The 22,308-nt window shown below is 33.4% G+C and overlaps 2 protein-coding genes and 1 long non-coding RNA gene across 3 annotated transcripts; 2 read left to right on the plus strand and 1 right to left on the minus strand.

Annotated features, from left to right (window-relative positions):
- The first annotated feature begins 671 nt into the window (after positions 1–671).
- Positions 672–5,209, plus strand: LOC132041816 (E3 ubiquitin-protein ligase RZFP34-like). Its single transcript, XM_059432507.1, has 13 exons — positions 672–842; positions 930–1,039; positions 1,147–1,234; positions 1,346–1,405; positions 2,634–2,666; positions 2,799–2,876; positions 2,960–3,003; positions 3,383–3,423; positions 3,544–3,626; positions 3,709–3,800; positions 3,937–4,006; positions 4,088–4,129; positions 4,216–5,209. Exons 2-13 carry the CDS (start codon positions 954–956, stop codon positions 4,366–4,368), a joined length of 870 nt encoding a protein of 289 aa, XP_059288490.1. The 5' UTR covers positions 672–842; positions 930–953; the 3' UTR covers positions 4,369–5,209.
- Positions 5,210–6,051: 842 nt separating this feature from the next.
- LOC132041817 (alpha carbonic anhydrase 7-like) lies at positions 6,052–11,927 on the minus strand. The gene is made up of 7 exons (XM_059432508.1): positions 11,761–11,927; positions 10,856–11,067; positions 9,107–9,213; positions 8,885–8,996; positions 7,130–7,297; positions 6,976–7,029; positions 6,052–6,325 (listed from the first exon to the last, which is right to left on the minus strand). Exons 1-7 carry the CDS (start codon positions 11,849–11,851, stop codon positions 6,245–6,247), a joined length of 825 nt encoding a protein of 274 aa, XP_059288491.1. The 5' UTR covers positions 11,852–11,927; the 3' UTR covers positions 6,052–6,244.
- A 3,620-nt stretch (positions 11,928–15,547) lies between these two features.
- Positions 15,548–21,199, plus strand: LOC132041815 (uncharacterized). The gene is made up of 4 exons (XR_009411251.1): positions 15,548–15,735; positions 15,998–16,033; positions 16,170–16,251; positions 20,949–21,199. It is a non-coding gene; the product is annotated as an uncharacterized LOC132041815 (long non-coding RNA).
- The last annotated feature ends 1,109 nt before the right edge of the window (positions 21,200–22,308 follow it).

Genomic DNA, 22,308 nt, shown 5'->3' on the forward strand with positions numbered 1-22,308 from the left:
AAGTATATAAAGGATTATTTTAAACATAAACCAAACATGAGATACTTCTATTGTCCAAATTTATCTGACACATTTTTCTTTTAGTTTGTACAGAAAAGAATTTCACATCTTTATATTTGAAAATAATTTAACTTTATGAGATTATTTACAGTCAGACAGATATCTAACGATCATTATAAATCACAAATTTTAAAATTCTTCTAGCCTATTTGGTCAAGCTTCTAAAATAAAAAATAAAAAACAGTTATATTTGACCAATTAATTTAAAGCACTTTTGAGCAGCAATTAGTGTTTGACCAAGTCTTTAAAACGTGTTTCTAAGTGTATTTTTCTCAAAAGTGCTTTTGAACAAAAGCTATTTCTTTTCTTAGCTTATGCTGCTCTCCAAAAACAACTCATTTTTATAAAATAAGCAGTTATAGTAAAAAAATAAGTAATTTTAAGAAAAAATAAGCTTTACCAAACATAACTTCAATTCTATTCATTTTCTTTCTAAACTCTTAGTCAAATGATGCCACTATTTTGTCATTTTCCAGTCTTGTTTTATTATATTGTTATTATCATGGAAAAAAGGAAAGATGATGTTTTGAACAACAGCACCCCGCAAACGCTGGCGTGTCGCCACGTCATGACTTCAATCATTGTAAATTGGGACAGTTCCCTACTCCCATGTTTTCTGTGAAGTGAATAATCCAAAAGTTAAAACTATGGTGGTGGCATTGTGGGAATTATCAAATACTCCGTATTTCTTAATTTTTATCAGAAACTTTCACTAGTTTCTTCTTGTTATTATCAACAAAAACCCACTCAAGATTAGCATAATCTTTTAATCTGTTAAAAGGGTCTGATTTTTATCCAAGTTTCTTGATGTGTGATTTTTTTTTCCCAACAAAGAGCTGATTTATATATCTTTTCATTTTTATTTGTAGGGAAATTTTGAGTGGAAAAAAAAAATGGAAACAGGTTCGCAAGACCAGGGATTTTCTCATTCTTTGGTGGATGATAAATCTATGACAGAAATGGGTTCTGGGGATTACGGGTATATATATATTTTTTTGAATCATGATTGATTATTTTATTTTATCTGAATTATTCGAGTTTATGTTTTATTATTAATGTTGTTAACTTTTTTTGTCTTCTGTTTAGATGCTCGCATTATAGAAGGAGATGCAAAATTAGAGCACCTTGTTGTGATGAGATCTTTGATTGCAGGCATTGCCACAATGACTCAAAGGTGTCATCTTTTTGCTTTTCCGAAAAAGAAAAAAAGAAACAATGTCGGTTTTTTTATTTATTTTATCATATTTGGTAATCAGCAATATTTTTTTCTTTCCAAATTGAGCAGAATTCTTTAGAAGTTGATCCACTAAAACGGCATGATGTTCCTCGCCATGATATAAAAAAGGTTAGTTTCTATAAAGATTCAATTTTTATAGAGGTGAAGGATCTGTTCTTTATGACTGTTTCCTTATTCTTTTGATTTTTTTTTTTTTTTGAGTGAAATTGAAGAGGAACATGGTGATTTTCTACTATGAGGACTGTTGATTTTCATATTTAGTCTGCTGAATTTCTCATATTTGTTTGTTAGTTGTGTATAAAGAAGTGCTACTTTAAGCTGTCAAGGAGAGCATGTTGTTATATACTTAATTATCAAGCCCGATTCTTTTTCATGGGCCAAGCGCGTGGAAATTCTTTTCAGATAATGGGTGGTGATTGAGACTCAAACTCAGGACTTCTGCCTGCTCTGGTACCACGTGTAGTGTGTGATCAACTCGCCGAAAAGCTTAAGAGAGAGCACACTGTTATTTAATTATCTTTTCAATAGAACTAATATCTTTAGCCTGATGATTTCTCATATTTATTTGTTTAGTTGCGTATAAATAAGTGCTACGTTTTACGAGGAGAAACTATTTAATTTTGGCGCCAAATGATTACCTTATATAAAGAGTGTGTACCAACTACTTCTTTTCCATTTGCTTAATCTCTTTATTTCATTCCTATGAAAGTACATTTCATCTTTGTCGTTTACCTCAAAAAATCTTTGTCGTTTAAGTTCCGTTTTGCCAATTTTGGTTGAATTTACTTTTATTGTGAGAATGAACAAATGCTTTTTGTTTAGATTTCTTGTTTGTCGTCATTCCTAGTCTGTCGGCTATTTCAACATATTAAACTCCATATGCGTTTCATCTTTGTCGTTTAAGTTCCGTTTTGCCAATTTTGGTTGAATTTACTTTTATTGTGAAAATGAACAAGTGCTTTTTGTTTAGATTTCTTGTTTGTCGTCATTCCTAATTTGTCGGCTATTTCAACATATTAAACTCCATATTCGTTTCATCTTTGTTGTTTAAGTTTCGTTTTGCCAATTTTGGTTGAATTTACTTTTATTGTGAGAATGAACAAATGCTTTTTGTTTAGATTTCTTGTTCGTCGTCATTCCTAATTTGTCGGCTATTTCAACGTATTAAACTCCATATGCGTTTCATCTTTGTCGTTTAAGTTCCGTTTTGCCAATTTTGGTTGAATTTACTTTTATTGTGAGAATGAACAAATGCTTTTTGTTTAGATTTCTTGTTTGTCATCATTCCTGATTTGTCGGCTATTTCAACGTATTAAACTCCATATGTGTTTCTCAGGTCATTTGCTCATTATGTAACACAGAACAAGATGTGAGTTTCCTTAAAAGTTAATAACTCATTCAAGTCATTAAACGTTAGTCGAAACGTCGTTACAACTGGCTTTTTACCCGTGATTGTCCTTAGGTTCAACAAACGTGGCTTTTTACCCGTGATTGTCCTTAGGTTCAACAAACGTGCATTCATTGTGGGGTTTGTATGGGGAAGTACTATTGCTCAAAATGCAACTTCTTTGATGACGATGTAAGTTTCTGAAGATCATTCTACTGAAATGTTCTTGGTTCACTCTATGTATGATTCTTACTCTCGATAATTTCTATTTTTAGGTTTCCAAGGATCAATACCACTGTGATAAATGTGGAATATGCAGGTTAGAGTTACTAATATTGCTCGTCATTTTTCAGTTCTTCGGTGCGTTTTCCTAATTTTCTAACTATAAGAACTCAAAGTCCACAACATCCGAGACATTAGCCTGGTCCGTAACATTTCGGCATAAATCTCTTCTTAGGAGGTTTAAGTTAGAAATGCCAAAACATATTTGGTTTATTAGACATATGTTCTTCACCTCATTCACTAAATTTTTCTTTTTGGCGGCTGATGATGGATAATATTTGAAGTGCAAAAGATTCAACATTAGGACTTAGTACTTACTTTGGTCGTCATCGTCCATCTTTTACCTTTCAAGTGTGCTTATATTGTGTCTAATATTCTCTTTTTTCATTTTTCCTGCTCAAAATGCTAAACTGCAGAACTGGTGGCAACAATAATTTCTTTCACTGCAACAGATGCGGTGAGTGAGATGCTTTGCTTATAGATGAAATCTTATTCTGCAACAAAAGCTCATATTAGTTTTAGTTTAATTGATTAGTTACAGAACATCCGTTAATCTTTTTCTTTTTTCTTCTTTTAGAGTGCTGCTATTCGAATCTGATGAAGGAATCACATATATGTGTAGAAAGAGCAATGCACCATAATTGTGCTGTTTGCTTCGAGGCAAGTGCTAAGTTTCACAAAAAAGAAATTTAAGAAGATATTGAAATGGAAATATTCTGATTTTTGGTATCGTTTCTTGCAGTATGTTTTTGACGCGACTAAAAGCATTACTGTCTTGCCTTGCGGTCACACCATGCATCTGGAATGTGTGATGCAGATGCAACAGCATTCCCAGTAAGCTTTCATTTATTAATGTTTTTATGTTTTACTTACTTCGAAGGAAACTGATTCTTACCCTCACCCCCACCCCCACCCCACAACCTTCTCCGTCTTTGGTAACGTTCTCTTTCATTTTAACGTGCGAATGCAGGTATTCTTGTCCAGTTTGCTCAAGATCATATTGTGATATGTCTCGTGTTTGGGAAAAACTAGACCAGGAGGTACGCATATGACTACCTGAATAGAATTGTTTTCAAATATTTTCTTCACACTGATTAACTTCATCTATATTCTAATTCTAGGTTGCATCAACACCTATGCTTGAAATGTATCAAAACAAGATGGTAAAAGAAAGTCATGTCTGCCTTTTTGATTTTACACAAGTACTATACTCTTATTTTACATGTGAATATCCATGACAATTATTCAGGTTTGGATCCTTTGCAATGACTGTGGGAAAACATCGGAGGTTATTTTCCATGTCGTTGCACTTAAGTGCCCTAGCTGTAAATCTTACAACACTAGGCAGACAAGAGGAGGCCCTAGTTCATACTCATCTAGAGTTGAAGAAATGGTTAGATGAGGTTTAAGGTTCTTAATTGAGACCTCGGAGCCAATCACATTCGTTTTCACGTTGCTGTTGTCAAATTTCAACCATCAATCGCTGAAACAACGTTCAAGGCAACATTATTTGGGGTATTTTACCTTCATTTTCACCCAACCACCAAAGCATTATTGGCAGGAAGGATTAATATGGCAGTTGCAGGATGTTGTTAGCTACCACAGGAGTTTCGGAGCATCCTTTCCTTTATTTTCAAGTAATATTTCTTCACATGTGAAAAGTTTACTTAATCTGATCCGGAGATTGTAATGTAAGTCTCGGAGCATGCTGTCTCGATATGATATTAGCTGCTTTTTTTTAATTAACAACATCTCCAGAAAGCTTTTCTGGTGAACCTTGTCATCTGGTCCTAGTGTTATGAAAGCATATGTGACAGATACTGCTAGAGGAAATACTGGAGACTTAACTGATTTAGCTGCAGACTTTGTGGATCTTTTGGCTTTACCCTGTTCGACAACAATAACGACGAATCAGTCCCAAACAAATGGGGAAAGTTGATGTGTATTGAAATGGTATACAATTGCTATGGGATGTGGAATGTTCTTTTGCTAGTGTTGCTCATTAGGCTGGTAAAATTCACAAACACTATTTTTCAACCCCTGCAGTTAAAATTAACCATTATCATGGACTCAAATTCGGTAAGTGAAGCTCCAGGACATTATAATGGAGTTGCACCTTGGAATTTGGAACTCCACGGCAATTATTGTTTTTCGAAGACAGGACCGAAAACTATAAGGTGGTCTGTGAATGCTATTTGTACTCATTGGGATATTTGATTCTTTGGCCCAACAAGGCAACAACACTATGGGGCTAGGTTCGACTCTAGAAGTATAAAGAAGACCAACAGGTTGGGCTTGTTAGTGAGCTAGTCTAGGCAAAAAACTTCAGACATTTAAAATAGATATCTTTTCTTCTTTTTCATCCTAAATTACATATTGTATTGCTCATACATCTTTTGGGACACAACGTTATTCTAATCGCCTTCCTTGTCAATAGATAGAGTTGAAAAGCTGTGCTTATGCCTTTATCGAACTTATTCTTTATTAAAATATCCGTCTGCTACATAAGAGTATTGTCTAATGGTCCACGAAGTGAGAGGAGAATCATGAAATCTCATATTCAAATTTCAGTCAATGACGGAGATATCCATTTTTAGAGGGAGCCATTTGACATTCGAGCATCAGAAAATTATCTTGAATAGAGATGTTAATCTTTTTTTTCAATGTGTATTATACATACGTTGAATCTCTTTAAAAGGTGTAAATTATATTTTAAATCCCCTTAGTAAAAGTCTTAGCTTCGCCACTAATCCCAATAGAGGCAGAATTAAAAAAAATATCTGCCTATGGTTTGGTCTGGCGGGCAATGTTATCCCCAAATTGGCTCGAACACCAATGTCTTTAAAAAATTGGCTTTGTTGTTCCTCGTCAAATGTTTAACTTTCATATCATTTGACCAATTGTAACTTCTTGATTTCAATAGTTGAAGTATTTAGCAAAGACTCAGAATAAGTAAGAATAAAAAATTCGATTTAAGTTTTAAATTAGTTTAAGTTAGTCCATATTAACATTTTTATTCCAATTAATTTTAAGAGATAATCGTAATTCGCATGTCAAGTTTGTTCGAGTCTTTGAAAAAGGCAAACAGAAAAACGAAAAAGCATGTCTATTAATATACATTTCTCTTGACAGCAAGCGCTTTGCTTTAGCAAAAGAATAAGAACATTCATATGCAAGTGCTTTTGCTTTAGCAAAAAGGAATAAGAACAATCAAGAGAATTTCAAGTGAACAGCCATCTATTTTGTTACTTCTAGCTAGTATGAAAAGAAAAATTGTCTTAAGCAGTATCCTCTGGTGCCATAAGATAAATTGGCCTCTTGTTGATAGGTTGCAATGGCCTTACATTCCTTTCAGCATACTGCATTCAAAATTAGACAGTAATATAGAGTAATGCCGAAGTGTACTGGCAAAGAACTCAATTTATCTAATATTAACAATGAAAGAAGCTCATTCGATGGACAACATAGACACTTGCATGTTTGGTACGACATTAGTCATTCTTTTTAAAAAAAATATTTCATGAAAAAGTCAGTTGTTGGTGTTTGGTTACTAGGGAAATGGGAAATGATTTTTCTCAATTTATGGACGAAAGTCATTTTCCGTACAATTATCATAGCTTTTAATTTCATATCGCTTGCTCAACCCAACATGAAACATTATTATCATTTTCTAATCAGAGGCATATCTAATAAGTATATTTTATAGACTTACGGGTTTAGCAGAATTCAGTAACTTTGGTCCACACATATATTTGTGTTAAAAGATTTACTTAATACATATAAATAATCTAAGTCCGAACTCAGTAAGCAAAACATGGTTGTGAATTTAAAAACCAATAAACTTAAAATCTTGCATCCCCAATGGCTATTTATCAAAATAAGTGCAATTTACTAATATTATTAATAATTTTTAATCTATAAAAGATATTATCCATGAAAATATGTTACGTCATACCAAACATACTTGACAGAAATTAAAGAAAAACTCTTTGTGGATAAGGGAACTTACATCATGAACTGCTTCTCTAAGCATTTTTACTTGAGCTCTTGAAACGGTCCGTACCTAATTTTGTTTCAAATTGCAGTTTAGTATAAATAAATCATCATTAAACAGAAAAGTAAGTTTTTAATTTGGACTTAGTTAGTGTCAAGTTGTTAATTACCTTCTTTTTTATGGTCCAAATGACTCCTTCAGTGCAAGGAGGAACTGTAAGTGAACCAATATATCTATAGTATTTTCTGCTGCCAATCTTGATTTCTCTAGGATCAATTATTCCAGCATTTTTCACTTCGTCTTTTTTGTCAATCATAGATGATATATTTCTTATCAACTGCCAACAAAATGTTAATTACCATTTGAATTAGAAAACAACAGATCGAGTTACATTTTTTCAAAATTGGAAACTATAGTTATAGGGTTAGGTAATTTGAGTACTTCATGCAAAGAAAGAGTCAGTATGTACGTTTAAGCTAAATAATTCGGTTATTGATTGCAAGAAAGAGTTGGTGTGTTTAATATATGCTGTTCCACTTGAAGTTTATATATACTCAATGTCAACTATATATTGACAAGATTACCAATAATTGAAATTTTCTTATTCAGTGTCAACTACTAGAACCTTAGAAGGATTCAAATTATAAGAATTTATCCATTCACTTCCTTTTATTTAAGTGTTATTTAAACATCATTTTTTACCAGCTGATTTTGACTACGTAAGCTTGAATCCTAGGAGAATATTGAACTTTTTATTTCACAGTAGTCTCAGCACAGCACGTATACTCAGAGTTTTAAATGGGTGGGTTCCGAGTTCATCATACGTGTTGTGACAATGAGTACACAAACAGGGCCTCATTGATTTTTACTAAAATTAAGACGTCTAAATCTGAATACACGTCTAAATATATATTATAGTCTGTATTACGTTTAGGACGTCCGAAAACACACATATTTGAATATTAAAATGAGTATCAAGATTAAGATGTCTGAATTGAATTACTCATTTGAATATTAAGGTATTATATTAAGACTTGAACACTAAATAATTAAGCTTGTTCGTTTTCTTGACATTGGAATGTGTAAAATTTAGCTTTATTTAAAAATTAATACATATAAAATGCAACTAAAATACTAAATAATCTAACACTATATATCAACAATATATTTTAAAATTATGATGGTTGGTGATGGTTATGGCTAACGGTGTGTTTAATCTACTCTTCCACGACTTGAAGTGTATATATCCTCGATGTGAACTATGTATTGACAAGGTCACCAATAATTGATATTTTCAGATTCAATGTCAGCCTTAATATGCACCAAAATCAAAAGTTATCCCTTCCCTTCCTTTTATTTACGTGTTGCTAGTTAATTCTGACTACGTAAGCTTGAATCCTAGGAGAATATTGAACTTTTTATTTGAAAGTCTAAGCACATACAGAATTGTAAATGGGTGGGTGCTGAGTTTATGATAATAAAGTTCACAACTAGTATAAACAGTGACGGAGCCAAAATTTAAATTTTACGGGTTCTAAATTTTACGATAGAAACATTAAGCATTAATAACTTAAGTTTTGGATAAAAGTTAATGAATTCAGCTTAACCCGTATGTAACCTTCTAGCTCTGCCCTTAAGTATACTTTTGCACATTGTTGACACAGACACGCACACACATGACCATCGGTCTCAAAATAAGTGTCATTTTTTCAGGATTTGACCAATATTTGAAGCTAAATTAGATTAGATAAACTTAAAATATTAATATAAAATTATACATATTCAAGAAGTTGCAGTTCATTTCATATCTATAAGAAGAAAAAAAATATTTTAAACTAATAAAAATTCACATAGTTTAAATTTCGAAAAGCGAAAAGTAACAGCGCGCGACATTAGAGTAACAATATAGAGAGCGCTTTATTACCTTAGAGAGAAATCGGTCGGGTTTGCCAATCTTGTAGAGGACTGCAGTCACAGCAATCTTATAATTTGTTGCATTTTCGTTTAAGTGAACCATGTGCATTTCCATGTCATACCTTACCAAAAGTATCCCAAAAATAACATTAATTAAAGAAATGCGAAAGAAGAAGAAAAGAATACGTATATATATATATTTGGACCAAGAAAAAAGAGAATATATTCTTACCTTCTGCCATTGACAGTGTGTTCAGAAGGAGAGTGCCAGTGTGCTTGTTGTAGAGGATAATTTGTGCCATTTATCAAAACATATCCAGCATCACCATGCCATTGTACCTACACCCATATTACTTGGGATTTTTAGACAGAGCTAATATTTTGAATTTATGCGTTTTGAATCTTTATAAAAAGACAGCTTAAGTTTTGGATATATATAAATAATTTTTTTACAAATATAAGATTGAACTAAAGCTACTGAGTTCTATTAAAATCGTAGCCTCGCTCCTGATTTCGAATCGATAAATAACCATTTTACTATTAAAATTAAATTGAATAAATTGATCAACTATATATAAATAGTGGAAAGAGTAATTTATCTTTTAAAGAATAACAGATCTTTTTTGAAGAATAATTCTCGATTGCCCTAGCCCACTACTTATATCACTTCCCATAGAGTTTAAAGTATATACGTCAATATAATAATTCTTTCATAGTATTAATACTTGCCTATGGATATATTTGAATAAAAATATTTTAAGATAAATTTTCCTAAAATGTGAGGTGATGATATAGATATCTCTTACAAAAGTTCAAATTTGTATAGGGAAAAGAGAGGTTAAAGTCCGTAAGAATCTTTAAAACTATGGAAGTGCGTGTAACTTTCTCAAAATACGAAGAATAAAATAAAGCATGATTCGTCTTCGATAATTAGCAATTTTGAGTTAGGACGATTCAGAATTGTTATTTTTTCTATTGGCAAACTCCTAGCACGATTACTTGATTAGTACGTTGTCAACAGCTATATTTTATATATAAAAATGTTTAATTTCCATGCATAAACGGTGTAACAAAATATCTGCTATATAGTCCGATTTTATTAGGTTGATTACAAATAAATTTCTTTATAAAAGTATTTTGTTTGTTGGATTAGTACTAGTAGCAGCCTGTTCTGTAAGAAGGAAAGGCCGGGTAGTTGGACAAAAGAAACTTAAAAAGTAGTCGAATAGTATTTTTCAGCTTGTTTTGGAGAAATAATTATTGTTTTGGAGTTTTAAATTTGACAATGAAATATTTTATTCAAATTTGAATTTCCAGATTGTAATTATTTTTTAATTAGAAACATAAATAAATGACTATTTTTTATCTAAAAAAGAAGTGGCATATTGTGAGAGTAATATCTATTGGATACTAGTAATTGTTTAACAAATGCATATATAATATGACGAAATTGGAAAAATTAATTGAAAGAATACCAACAAATATGTGACGACAAAACATGGTTGGTTATAAAAATGTATCGAGATTGAGATTCTTGAATCTTAGAGTCAAGTTTTTTTTTTTTTTTAATAATGGAAAACAACTAAGCACAATTTGAAATTGGATAATTAACGGTCATGCATTCTTATTTTATTTCTCCATTTTTATTATATTAAATTTTTTTTTGCGTCGAAAGTTGGAACGTTTGAATTCGTGACATGCACGTTTAAATCATATGGTAGGTTCGACACTCTTGCCACAAAATCAAATCTCTAGAACAATAGTCTTCATGAAGAAACTTGTCAATCTTATAACTCATGCATAATTTTTTTAATTTTTTTTTAAAACATAAAATCCAACCAACATCCTTTTTCCAAACACAGGCATCCAAAAACACAACTATATAAATTTCTCGAAATTAATCTCAATCAATATATATGCATTTTAAATTTTTGAGATATGAAGGATGGTATTAAGATATAATTAAAGAATATAAACTCACCGAAATATCATGGCCTCTATTCTTGACAGTAGCATTGTGTCGCTTGTAATGCCTTTTTTCTGGCTTTCGAATAATTCTAACTCTTTCATGGGACATATCTATAGGAGATTGCATATCTCCATTCTTGCAAGCTTCCCATTCTTTCTTCAATTCTCCCCACATTTTTGGACCTTTCTCACTTTTTGCACCATAATCAAACTCCCTCTCATCCTCTAAATGAAATCACAAACATCATAAACCAAATATCAATAACAAATTAATCAAACTATAAAAAAGATACTGTAATACATAATAGAAAGACAATTCGGTGCACTAAGCTCCAACTATCAAGGAACAAAAGTTATGTAGAACCGCAAAGAGATTCAATTGAATCCCCTTCATGAAAAATATTATATTGTATAAATATAAACGGTTGAATTCTTTTGACGGCATAAGAGAATTTTTTAGTATAATCATGACAAGTAGAATTCAAAAATTGCTTTAGGTGGATCAACGGTTTTCAAATCTCAGGTGTGATATTCTCGTAAGTTTTTGAATCTCGTTACGACCATTATTGCAGCTATGTGCGAGGTCCGGGAAAGTACTAGACCTCATTGAATCTATCATATGCAGCCTGGATTCAATGTTGTGTCATGACTTTTGGGCACCCTGCTCATAATCAATGACGGAGACAGAACTAAAGGGATCTTAAAAAAAAAAAAGTAAATACACTAAGAAGGTTCAACATTTACTACATTACATAAAAATAATTTTGATTTGGCAATATACAAAGCTAAGTTTTTCAAGGGAAGCTAGGGGTTCATTGACAGTACTCTAGCTCTGCCTCACAGCTGAAGCTTAGTGTATCGGACTGTCCCTTTTTCTTAAGTACGAAGAACGCACAGAAAAAGTGTTGCAGCACTTACCAACTTCTTGAGCTCTAATGGATGCAGCAGAGAAGAAGAAGATAACGAAATAAAGAATGAATAAAACTGACAAATATCTCTGTTTCCTCATTGTTAGAATTGCTACTGTCTATTTTTTTTTTTTTCCCTCTTGGTGAAAGAAAATGTAAGATTGATTCTGATAATAATTAGAGGGTCACCTACGGGGGCTTTATATAGATGAGATCTATAGAAATATAAGTTTGTAAAGAGACCGTGTATGGTAGTTGGCATCGTGGCTGTGTGTATTTTCCTATGTGGCTGCCACATGAGACTTTCCTATGAGTTTCTTCTTTCAAATTTCATTGGACAACACCAAAGACCACGTGGCGACAAAATTACAACATGTGGAAAAAGAAATGGAAATCAGTAACTTAGAGTCCGTTTGGATTGGCTTATCAGTTACTGAATAAGCTGTTTTCGAATTTTTTTTGAAAAGATTCTTTTAATTTTTATGTGTTTCATTTTTGTATTTAAAATAAGACTAAAAAATAATTGGTACGCGTTTTGACTAACACATTTATCTAAAAAATTTTATAATGTTCAAAAAAAATAAGTTGAGCTATCCCAACTTATTTTTTTTATTTTTTTTTGGCTTATAAGCTGCTTTAAGCTTATAAGCTGCTTTTTTTAAGCCCATCCAAACAGGCTCTTACTCGAGGGGCGAAGCTAGAGGCTCAAGCACTAACAGAATTAGGATTTTCATTAAGGGAGTTCATAATACGAAGAAGTATACACAGGAAAAATTCAAGGGGTCAATATTTATTACTATATATGCGTAAAACATAATTCAACCTTTAATATACAATGTCATTTTCTGTCTAAGGAGGATCGGATGAACCCTTCGCTCGCACTTGGCTCGGACCATGTGCAAGGGGATCATTTGAAATTTCTTCGTCGGAAAATCCTACTGTATACAGTATAATTTGGGGTGCCACTGATTACTGGTTTTCCTCGTCTCTTTTGCTAAACATCATTGATGAATGTCAAGTCTTCCTTTTTATTACTCCATTTGTTACTTTATTTGGTACAATTTGTATTTTAGTCCGTTTAAAAAGATTGTCAACTTTTTATATTTAAAAATAATATTTTTATCTTTATAAGATAATTTATAAATACACAGATATCTAATTCTTATTTAAACCACATATTTATGATACCTTTTATTTCTTTTTAATTAAATTTCGTACTAGTCGAAAGATTCCACAAAATTGGAAAGGAGGGAGTTCTTTTTCTTTCAGCCCTTTGCGTAAGGTGTAACGCGAGCCAGTAAGACCACGCATGTTTGACCATTCTAGAAGGCCTATCATTCAAGACTAGTCAGCGTGCACCGAATGGTCTTTAAACAAAGTGTTTTAAAATCGAGTTTTCATGAGTCTTAGGCGGAAAAAGTTAATTATACATACAATTAGGTTACACCGTAAGATAATTACATGCAAATCATTATGATCGTCATTAATTAGTAATTTAGTAGAAATAGTTGTACTAACTAAAACTTATTATTACAGATTAGATTGTATAAACATTCATATATACACAAGGAAATATGTGTCAAACGCCCTTTCCGACGAACCCCTTGGAGATTTAATTAGAATGTTCATACTTTTAACACCCATCATTCAAGAGTTGGCTCGAGGACATAACTTCTCTCTCTATATATAATATTAATCAATAATATATGCTCCTTCTCTATATATAGTCTAAGCTACGTACGGCTAACTAATCTAGAAAATGCTTGTAATCCTTGAAATTTTTATTTTATCTGGTGGTCAAATGGGAATTTCCTACAAGCTTCTACATATTCAAATTCTGTTTATGAACTTGATAAATTAATAAGAAATGCACTAATCACTATTGAGCTGTACTAAAGTACAACAGAGAACGAATAAACTTTCTTGTCAAATATATTTGTTTGGTTGAATGCACAGGGAGACCCTTAAATTTGACCTAATTTTCCTTTCAGACACTTAAAATAACTCTTGTTCCTATTGTGCACCTAAACTACTAAAAAAATGTACCAATTTAACACATTTTTGCAGCAAGTTAAAATGCTAGATGCGTGAGATTCACTTTCCACTTACATAATAATGTGACTAATGATAAAATCACACATTAGCAGCAAAAGAAAAAGGAAATATTTCTCCCCGTCCCTTCGTCTTCCTCCCCACCCCCACCCCCACCCCGTGGAAAATAATTGTGGAAGCTTGGCCGCTGGCGACTACAAAGGAGAGGACTGCTAAGACAAGCGATGGAGACGATGAAGTTGACGCGAAAGAAGATGATTTCATCAACAAGTTCAAACAACAGTTGAAGTTGCAGAGGATGGATTCAATTCTCAGGTACAAGGATATGATTGGCATAGGGAGCTAAAAGGTATAAATGATCTGGTCTTTTGGGGGTTAATTTTCAACGTTATGGTGGTGGAGATGGTGGCGGGCATGGCGGCAGTTAATAGCTGAAGAAGATAGAAGTTGAAACTAAAAAGTTTTTTTAAAAAAAAAATCAAACTTTCCAGCTTTACTCTCTTACGGGAGAGTGTATTACACACAATATGATATATAGCAAAATGTGTTAAATTGGTATACTTTTTTAATAGTTTAGGTGTTCAATAGAAACAAGAGTTAGTTCAGGTGTCTGGGAGGAAAATTGTTGCAAGTTTAAGGGTCTCCCTATGTATTCAGCCCATTTTGTTTTTAAATTAAGGACCCGTTTGGCCATAAGGATTATTCAGAATTATTCACTTTTTTTCGGAATTTTTTTTCACTTTTTTCAAAAATTAGTGTTTGGTCATGAAAATTCCAAATACTTGTATTTGGAATTTGAAAAACAAGAAAAAATTATTTTTCAAGTTTTTCACAACCAAAACAAGTACATTTCAATAAAAAAAATACTATTTCAAAAACTATGGCCAAACACAACTCCAACTCCAACTCCAAAATTCCAAAAAAAGTGAAAAAGTTTTTTATTTCTGTATACGGTAAAAGTCGGATTAATGCTTGACCGGAGAGATTGGGGACCAAGAAAAGGAAGAAAACAAGCACGAGCGCTCAGACCGGGGTATTGCATCAGTAGTGCTTGATCAGAAGAAGTCGGAGGAAAACCGTAAGGTCCGATTTATCCGGGGCAAACTACTTATCACAGCCAGTTCGGTTTCTCCATGGCCGAGTTGATGGTGGCCGTTAGTCCGGTTTCTCCATGGCCGAATTGATCGTGGCTGTTAGTCCAGTTTCTCCATGGCCGAGTTGATCGTGGCCGTTAGTCCGGTTTCTCCATAGCCAAGTTGATCGTGGCCGTTAGTCCGGTTTCTCTATGGCCGAGTTGATCGTGGCCGTTAGTCCGATTTCTTCATGGCTGAGTTGATCGAGGTCGTTAGTCCGGTCGATCAGTTATTCAATTGCCACGTGTGAAGATCGTTTTGCCACCTAATGCTGTCAGTCGTACGGGTGTCAGACCGTCACTACTGGAAAATGAGCCTATGGCAACAAACTTGTTAGCAACGGTTACACAACCGTTACTATTGATCGTCTATTGCAATAGTTCCAACCGTTGCAATAAGACTTCGATGCTACTGGAACATTTCGACTCTTAAACCGTTGCAATAGTGTTTGAACCGTTGCCATAGATCTAGTTATTGCTACAGTTTTGTCCACCGTATCAATAGATGTATCTAATGGAACACATTTTGGGTAAAAAAATTCTATTGGTACGGTTTTTATTTCCCTCGTTATTTTCCCTCCTAAAATTTCACTAATCCCTCCAAACCCCCAAAAACTTTGTACTCTTTTCTTTTAATCAGTATTTGTCTATTTGTTCTAAAAAAATAAAAATAAAAGTTCCAAAACGCTGAAACACCAATTCATATCACAAAATTGCAAACCCTTTTAACACCAACTCTTATCACAAAATTGCAAACCCATTAACACCAACTCTTATCACAAAATTGCAAACCCATTCAAAGTAAGTTCTCCTTCCTCTACGCCATCTCCATACCATTAGCTTATTGCTATTAGCTTTTTCTTTTAGGAATTTCAAACAAAATATAGAAAATAAAATTTCAGGAAAATGTTAGTACACGATCCATTTTGTAGCAGCAACATAAAATCAATATTGCATATTTGATGTATGAAAGTTCTAGGATTTTTTTTGTTGGGTCTTGTTCTGCAAAATCTAATTGATTTTGATATTGATGTGCTTTTCTTGTTGGGTTCTCTTTGAACAGCGGACACACCAACACTTTACGATGTGAATCGCAGTGGTGAGGCTTCAATTTAGATTCTTTTTCCTTTTCTCAAGTTAAATTGTTTGTCTTTTATTCTAAATCCCATTTACCCAGAAAAGATTACACCTTTCTTAGAATTGTTTGATTGATTTTTGGTCAAAATTTTCTGTAGAGTTTGTTCGAGTTCGTCGATTGAGGTCGCTTACCAGTAGATTTGATATTTAGCTCGGTTGATTGCGTCTGCTTCTCTCCAGGTACTCCCTCTATCATAATTTTTTTGTATTTATTTTGCAATTCTCAACAGTTGATTCTGAATTGTAGTCCCATATTCCTTTGATATACACTTTAAGCCTGAGATGCGTAATACAATTTTTGGGGTTTGTTTTTGGGGTTTTGTCCCATTATAATTTTCGAATCAAATTTTTTAGTGTTCTCTTTGGTATTTTTTCTTAAAATTTATTCTGGATTGGTTTCTTCTTATGCTGCAAGGAAGTATTGAAATTTTGGAGATTTAAGCTTATGTGTTTTCTTTCTTAAGAGGATTTATACTTTATGCTTAAGATGCGTAATTGGTGGAATTGAGACACTTTGAAGAATTCTAATTCATTAGTCATTTTATTGCTATCTTTGGGTTTAAAGAATGATGTCCATACGACTAGGTTTAACCGTTAATGGTTCTGTTAAAAGAAACACATTAAAAAAAAACATTTGTGGTTATTATGGCTAGCGCTGTTGTTTGAATTTTGGATTTTTTTTATCTGTTAAGGTTTTTGGTTATGGATACCAGGTTCGGGTTGTCATATACATTAGAAAAGCTTTTTAAGCAAGTTTTTCGAAAACAAAATCTCATTGTAATCAAGTAAGCAATTCATGCACAATTATTTCGAAATAAATTAAGTTTCAAAATAGAAATTCATGTAGTTTTATTTCATCAGCAAATCAAATTTTAAATGGCAGTCAGCCCTTTTGCCTTTTGTCTGACCATTTTGGCTTAAAAGCCATTTAGTTTGATCCAATCCATCTGTATCCCTTGTCTGCAATTTCAGTGGCATATCAACGGTAAAGATAAGTTTTTTATCCATCACTTCAATCTTTAGAATCTCCTTATGCAAAGCTTCAATGGTCAAGTTTCCTTCATTTTTGCTTCTTTACTTTGTTGTTTGATTTTGGTTCTGCTGTGAATCTCCAAATAGACGAGTGTCTCATTATTGTAATGCCTTAAAAAGTATTTACTTAAAATAAGGGGTAGTGGTTTATACATTATATGGCATGAACAAAAGCATCAATGACTAAATAAACAAAAGATTTAGGCTATCTGTTAGCTGATTACTGTTAGTTGCAACTCTGGAAAACCAATAGAGGAAATAAAAGTACGTTCCGATAAGCCAGCAGTTGCACTTAATAATGAGATGTTGTTTTGTCTCTTTATTTAGAGAAACTGTGCTATCTAATGTAAATGTTGTATCTCGAACCGTCCATGTGCTGAATCTTAAGTTGGTGCTACATATGATATCTTAAGTTGGTGCTACAAATTGCTAATATCCTACTAACTAGAAAACTGAAAATTACATTGTAAACTATAAGATAAAACGGTTTTTGGTCATTAAATGATCAAACAATCGTTTTCACAGAAATGTATAATTGCTATATATCCTCTGTAGCCGCCAAATATTTGCATATATGGCATCATCTCATGTTGTAGCCGTATGAGCAATTTGGTGCATATCGGTAGTCTATCTCTGTGCGTGTATCTTGCATATAGTAGCAACTTCTCGCCTTTCTCACTTGAAACTTGAAATTGCAACTTTGCTTGTGTAGTTCTCGCACCACAACCACAAGAGAACTAATATATCCCATATCATTTCTTGAATTTGGATCAATGAAATAATAGTAGTAGCCACATTGTATAAGTTTGTATCACATCATATCCTACATAAGTAGGACCAATAACACAAACACTAACCATAAGTCCAAAAATCTTGTTGCCAATATAAATCGGTACACATGCAGTAATGTTGCATAATGACCAAGAACCAAAATTCCTGCTACCAAGTATATATCCATGTAGCCTATTTATTCCTTTTCCTTATATCTCGCTATAACTCTCATATCATTTCTAAGCCGAGTAGGATCAATAGGGTATAGCATATTATCAAATTTGGTCCACTTGCATCACTTCATTCCCATTTGCTTAGGATCAGTGGCACAAACATGTTCCAGTTTTCCTGATTTCCTGGTGTTGTTGTATTTCCATGGAAAACTTAAACCTGCAAAAAAGAAAATAGTGTTAGTGTAAAAATTTACCACCATGCTCTCCTCCCATAGGATTTGAACATGGTGACAAGGCCTCCTTGCTATCCCACCACCAACAACTATCTTCGCATCACCATCGTGCATGAATTTTCATGATAATTACAAAGACTTCTTGTGACCTTGTCCGACTAGCAAGACCCTACCTTTTGCAACTATTGTACATATGCAAGTCCCAAACCAAATCCTGCTGCCCGCAAGTTTCCATGGAAAACTTGTTCCCACCTTACCAAGTCTTATGTCATTTCTTGTGATAAAGACGGTATATATAAAACTCCACTTCACCATTTTTGGATCAACTCATTTCTCAACCGAGCGGGATCATTGAACCAAGATAGAACCACCTCATTTCTCACGTGAACAGGCTCCATAATAAGCATGATTCCCGTATTATCTAGATCTTTGTCCACCAAGAGTATGCTCAAATTTCCACAACCATCAAGAACACTAAACTCGGTGGTATTGTTTTTCCTCCCATCACCGATGACATTTAGTAACCAATTATGCACCACATCATTTCCAATATAAATTGGATCAGTGAAACACACAATATAGATGGTCCTGGTGTCTTTACAACAACCAACAACCAGCATCAACCACTTTTGCACTAAATTGCCAAAAACACCCCTGGCCCTGCTGCAAATAAGCAGTGCAGCCTTTGTGCTAAATTTCCTGAATTCACCTTGAAGAATACACTAGTCAACTAAATTCCTCCTTTGAAGCTCACCAGTAATCAGCATCAACCAACTTTGTATATGGTTTTTCATTATTTTAAACTCAGAACAAACACCCCAAAAATGTTTATATTTGAAATTGCATGACACAATTTTAAGTTGTGCTATAACCCTCTTTTCCAGTTTGGGAAAGAGGATATGGCTAATGAACATGTCTTAGGGTCAATTATGAAAAAGATTCAATCTTTTTGGTGAATATGAAAAAGGTTCAATCTTTTGAAGATGTCATGAGTAACTGTTGAAGATTCTTGTTTTTGTTGGACCTTTAAATATTCTAAAGGTTGGCAAAGCTTGTAACTTAACTTTCTTGCTTTTTAAATTCTTTATTTCTGTGTAAAAAACTTGGTAGCTATTTCCATATGTATGATGAGGCGATTGGTAATATAGCACCAAATTGCATCATTCATTTTATCTTGAGAAGTTTGGTTGTTTCTTTTTGTTCTTCCCATACCAGACTCAGGCTGTACAATGATGCTGCCTAACTAAGTAATCTTGATTCATTTCACACGGCCTGCTATATGTGTGTGTGTGTGTGTGTGTGTGTATGTGTGTGTGTATATATATATATATTTGTGTTTTTGTTCTCTTGAAATGCTAATTCCCAGTAAATCATCTCAGCAACTGATACAAGAACTTAAATATCTTTAAGGTTCCAAACGTGAATTTAGTAATAATATAACCACTGCCTATATAAGTTTCGTAAAAATGCATTGAGTGTGTACACGCTTGTTTTTTTTTGGTAAATAACTTGTATTATAAACAAAAAGTAAGATTTTACAGCGCATGAAAACTGAGCTATGCTACTGGACAATACGCCCCAGTAGTCAACTCATGCATTAGTTCTTAATGTTCTAGTTGCACACCAGATGCACTCCAATAAAAGCCCTTTCATCTAGGCAGTCCCTAGGTCATAACTAAAATGGATAAAAGTTAAATCTGGTCAACCAGTTGGCTATCTTTGGTTTCTTGTTTTCCCTTTGATGCACATCTTGTATTATCACCTTGATGATCAAATTTTGCAGTCGACTTTTCCGTTGAAAAATCTGTTGATTCCTTTCCCTCCATATGCTATACACAATGGCCGGCCTAGGATCATACGATAGACTTTAGCTTGAGGGCTTTTACCCTTTGCATTCTGCTCTGCCTAGCTAAGCTCTGCTTCCCATCCTCTAGCATTCCTTCTGATGCCCATCCATGATAGCAGCTTTTCCCAGACCTGACTTGAGAAATCACAGATAAAGAACAAGTGCTTTATGCTTTCATTTGCAACATCACATAGTGGACACTGCTAGTCATTTTTCTCACCCCATTTATATAGTTTGTCTCTGGTTGATAGTCTCTTGTGAGCGACTTGATAACACAAAAGTCTATCTAGGCGTACTATTATTATTACACACAATTCTCCTCCGGGGCACCTTAAAACCGACCCTTAGCTTAACATACAACACCTCAACAGAATTTCTGTATGCTTTTAACCTTATCCATAGAGTGCACGCTTGTTATCATTATTGATTATTGCTTTTTCTGTAGGAAGTACTTGTGTTCTGTATAGAGGTGTCTTTATGAGATACAATCTGCCAATACGGTTATTTGGATTAGATGTCATTATTATCTTTCTTGTGTGATTATTATAACATTGTTCTTAGAGCCTATTTGGATTGGCTTATTTTAGGTGATTTTAAGCTAAAATAGCTTTTAAGCACTTGTGTAGTGTTTGGGTAAAATAAATAAGTGCTTTTAAGCACTTGTTTTTAAGCTAATATGACAAAAATAAGCCACAAGCTAGAATTTCTAACTTATTGCTTTTGGCTTATAAGCCAAAAGCCATAAGCCAATCCAAATGGGCTCTTATTAGTTTCTCCTTAGTAATGAAAAGAGTTATGATATTGCTTATTCTTTTCTTGAAGGTGTTGAAAATGAAGAAAGGAAGACGCAAGCGCAAGAAGACCTTACTTAAGAGGATATTTCACTTGAGAAGATTTTTGGATTTTTGCTGAAGCTTTAGATGTTCTAGGAATATTTTGCTATTGACATTTTAGAACTCATGTAAACTCTTTAAATGTAAAACTTTTATGTATTTGGGTTTTAACATTTTGCTTTTATGGATATTATAACTAGCTTGTGGACAATATGGATTATGAAAAGTTTCATTTTGTGATTTATATAATATGTAGTGCATTATAAATTATTTATAAACAGGGCTATTATTTGAATTAAAGCGTTGCAATAATTTACCTAACCGTGGCAACAAGCCCCAAATTAAACATGGCAACCGTTGCAATAGGTCATGAAAACCGTAGCAATAGACATTTCTGAATTGTCTCTAATCAATAAAAAACCGTAGCAGTAGGCAAATAATTGTTGCATAAAGTCCAATAACCGTTGTATTAACCTCAATTAAGCGTTGCAATAGCCTAACAAACCGTTGCACAAGAGTCTATGGGGACGGTTTTTAACCGTTCCAATTAACAAAGAAAATATGTCGCAACAGATAGACAAATAACCGTTGCTATAGATACTTCTATAGCAACGATTTTGAGAACCGTCGCATGAACCGTTGCTATAGATCTTGTTATATCCCGCATTTTGTGCGTCGGAATATTTCGAGATCGAGTAAATCGAAGAAAATAAGTTCGACGAAAAAATTTGGGGAAATGTCTGCGAATTTTTAAGTCAACTATGGAGGCGCATATCTCATAGTATATGTGGAGTTTTAAGGTGTTTTAAAAGCCTAAAATGAAGTTAGTCGAGTCTAGTTTGTAATGCAACAAAACTCATTGATAGGACATCGAGTAGAGAATTATAGACGTTACAAAAATCGAACTCGTCGACGCAAAATGTGATTCCCGCGGTCTGCATTAGCGACCGCCACAGTACTGCTACAGTACTGTAGCTACAGTAAATCGACGTTGGCAGTTTTTTAAAAGGGACAGAAACTTCATTTTATTTCAGCAAAGCTCCACAAATTTCCGTAAAATTTCAGCAAGAAAGAAGAGAAAAAAAGAGAAATCTTGAAGCCTTCAACTTTGATTCAAAATTATAATTTGTTTGTATTCCTACTAAGTTCAAGATTCTCTACAAAGTGGTATAAATGTCATGGCAAGAAAGAGCTTCTTTTGGCAAGTGAAAAAGTTGGAAAAGGGTAAGAATTTAATCTTCTTTTATATGTTATGTATGGTTGTGTATGTTGTGGTGTGTAGGAATGAGGGGAAATTCATGAAAAATATGGACTACAGTTGCCGAGGCCGTGTGGTTGTGGTATAGTAT

Source organism: Lycium ferocissimum, unplaced genomic scaffold (assembly GCF_029784015.1).
Source record: "Lycium ferocissimum isolate CSIRO_LF1 unplaced genomic scaffold, AGI_CSIRO_Lferr_CH_V1 ctg11795, whole genome shotgun sequence".
Taxonomy (NCBI): domain Eukaryota; kingdom Viridiplantae; phylum Streptophyta; class Magnoliopsida; order Solanales; family Solanaceae; genus Lycium; species Lycium ferocissimum.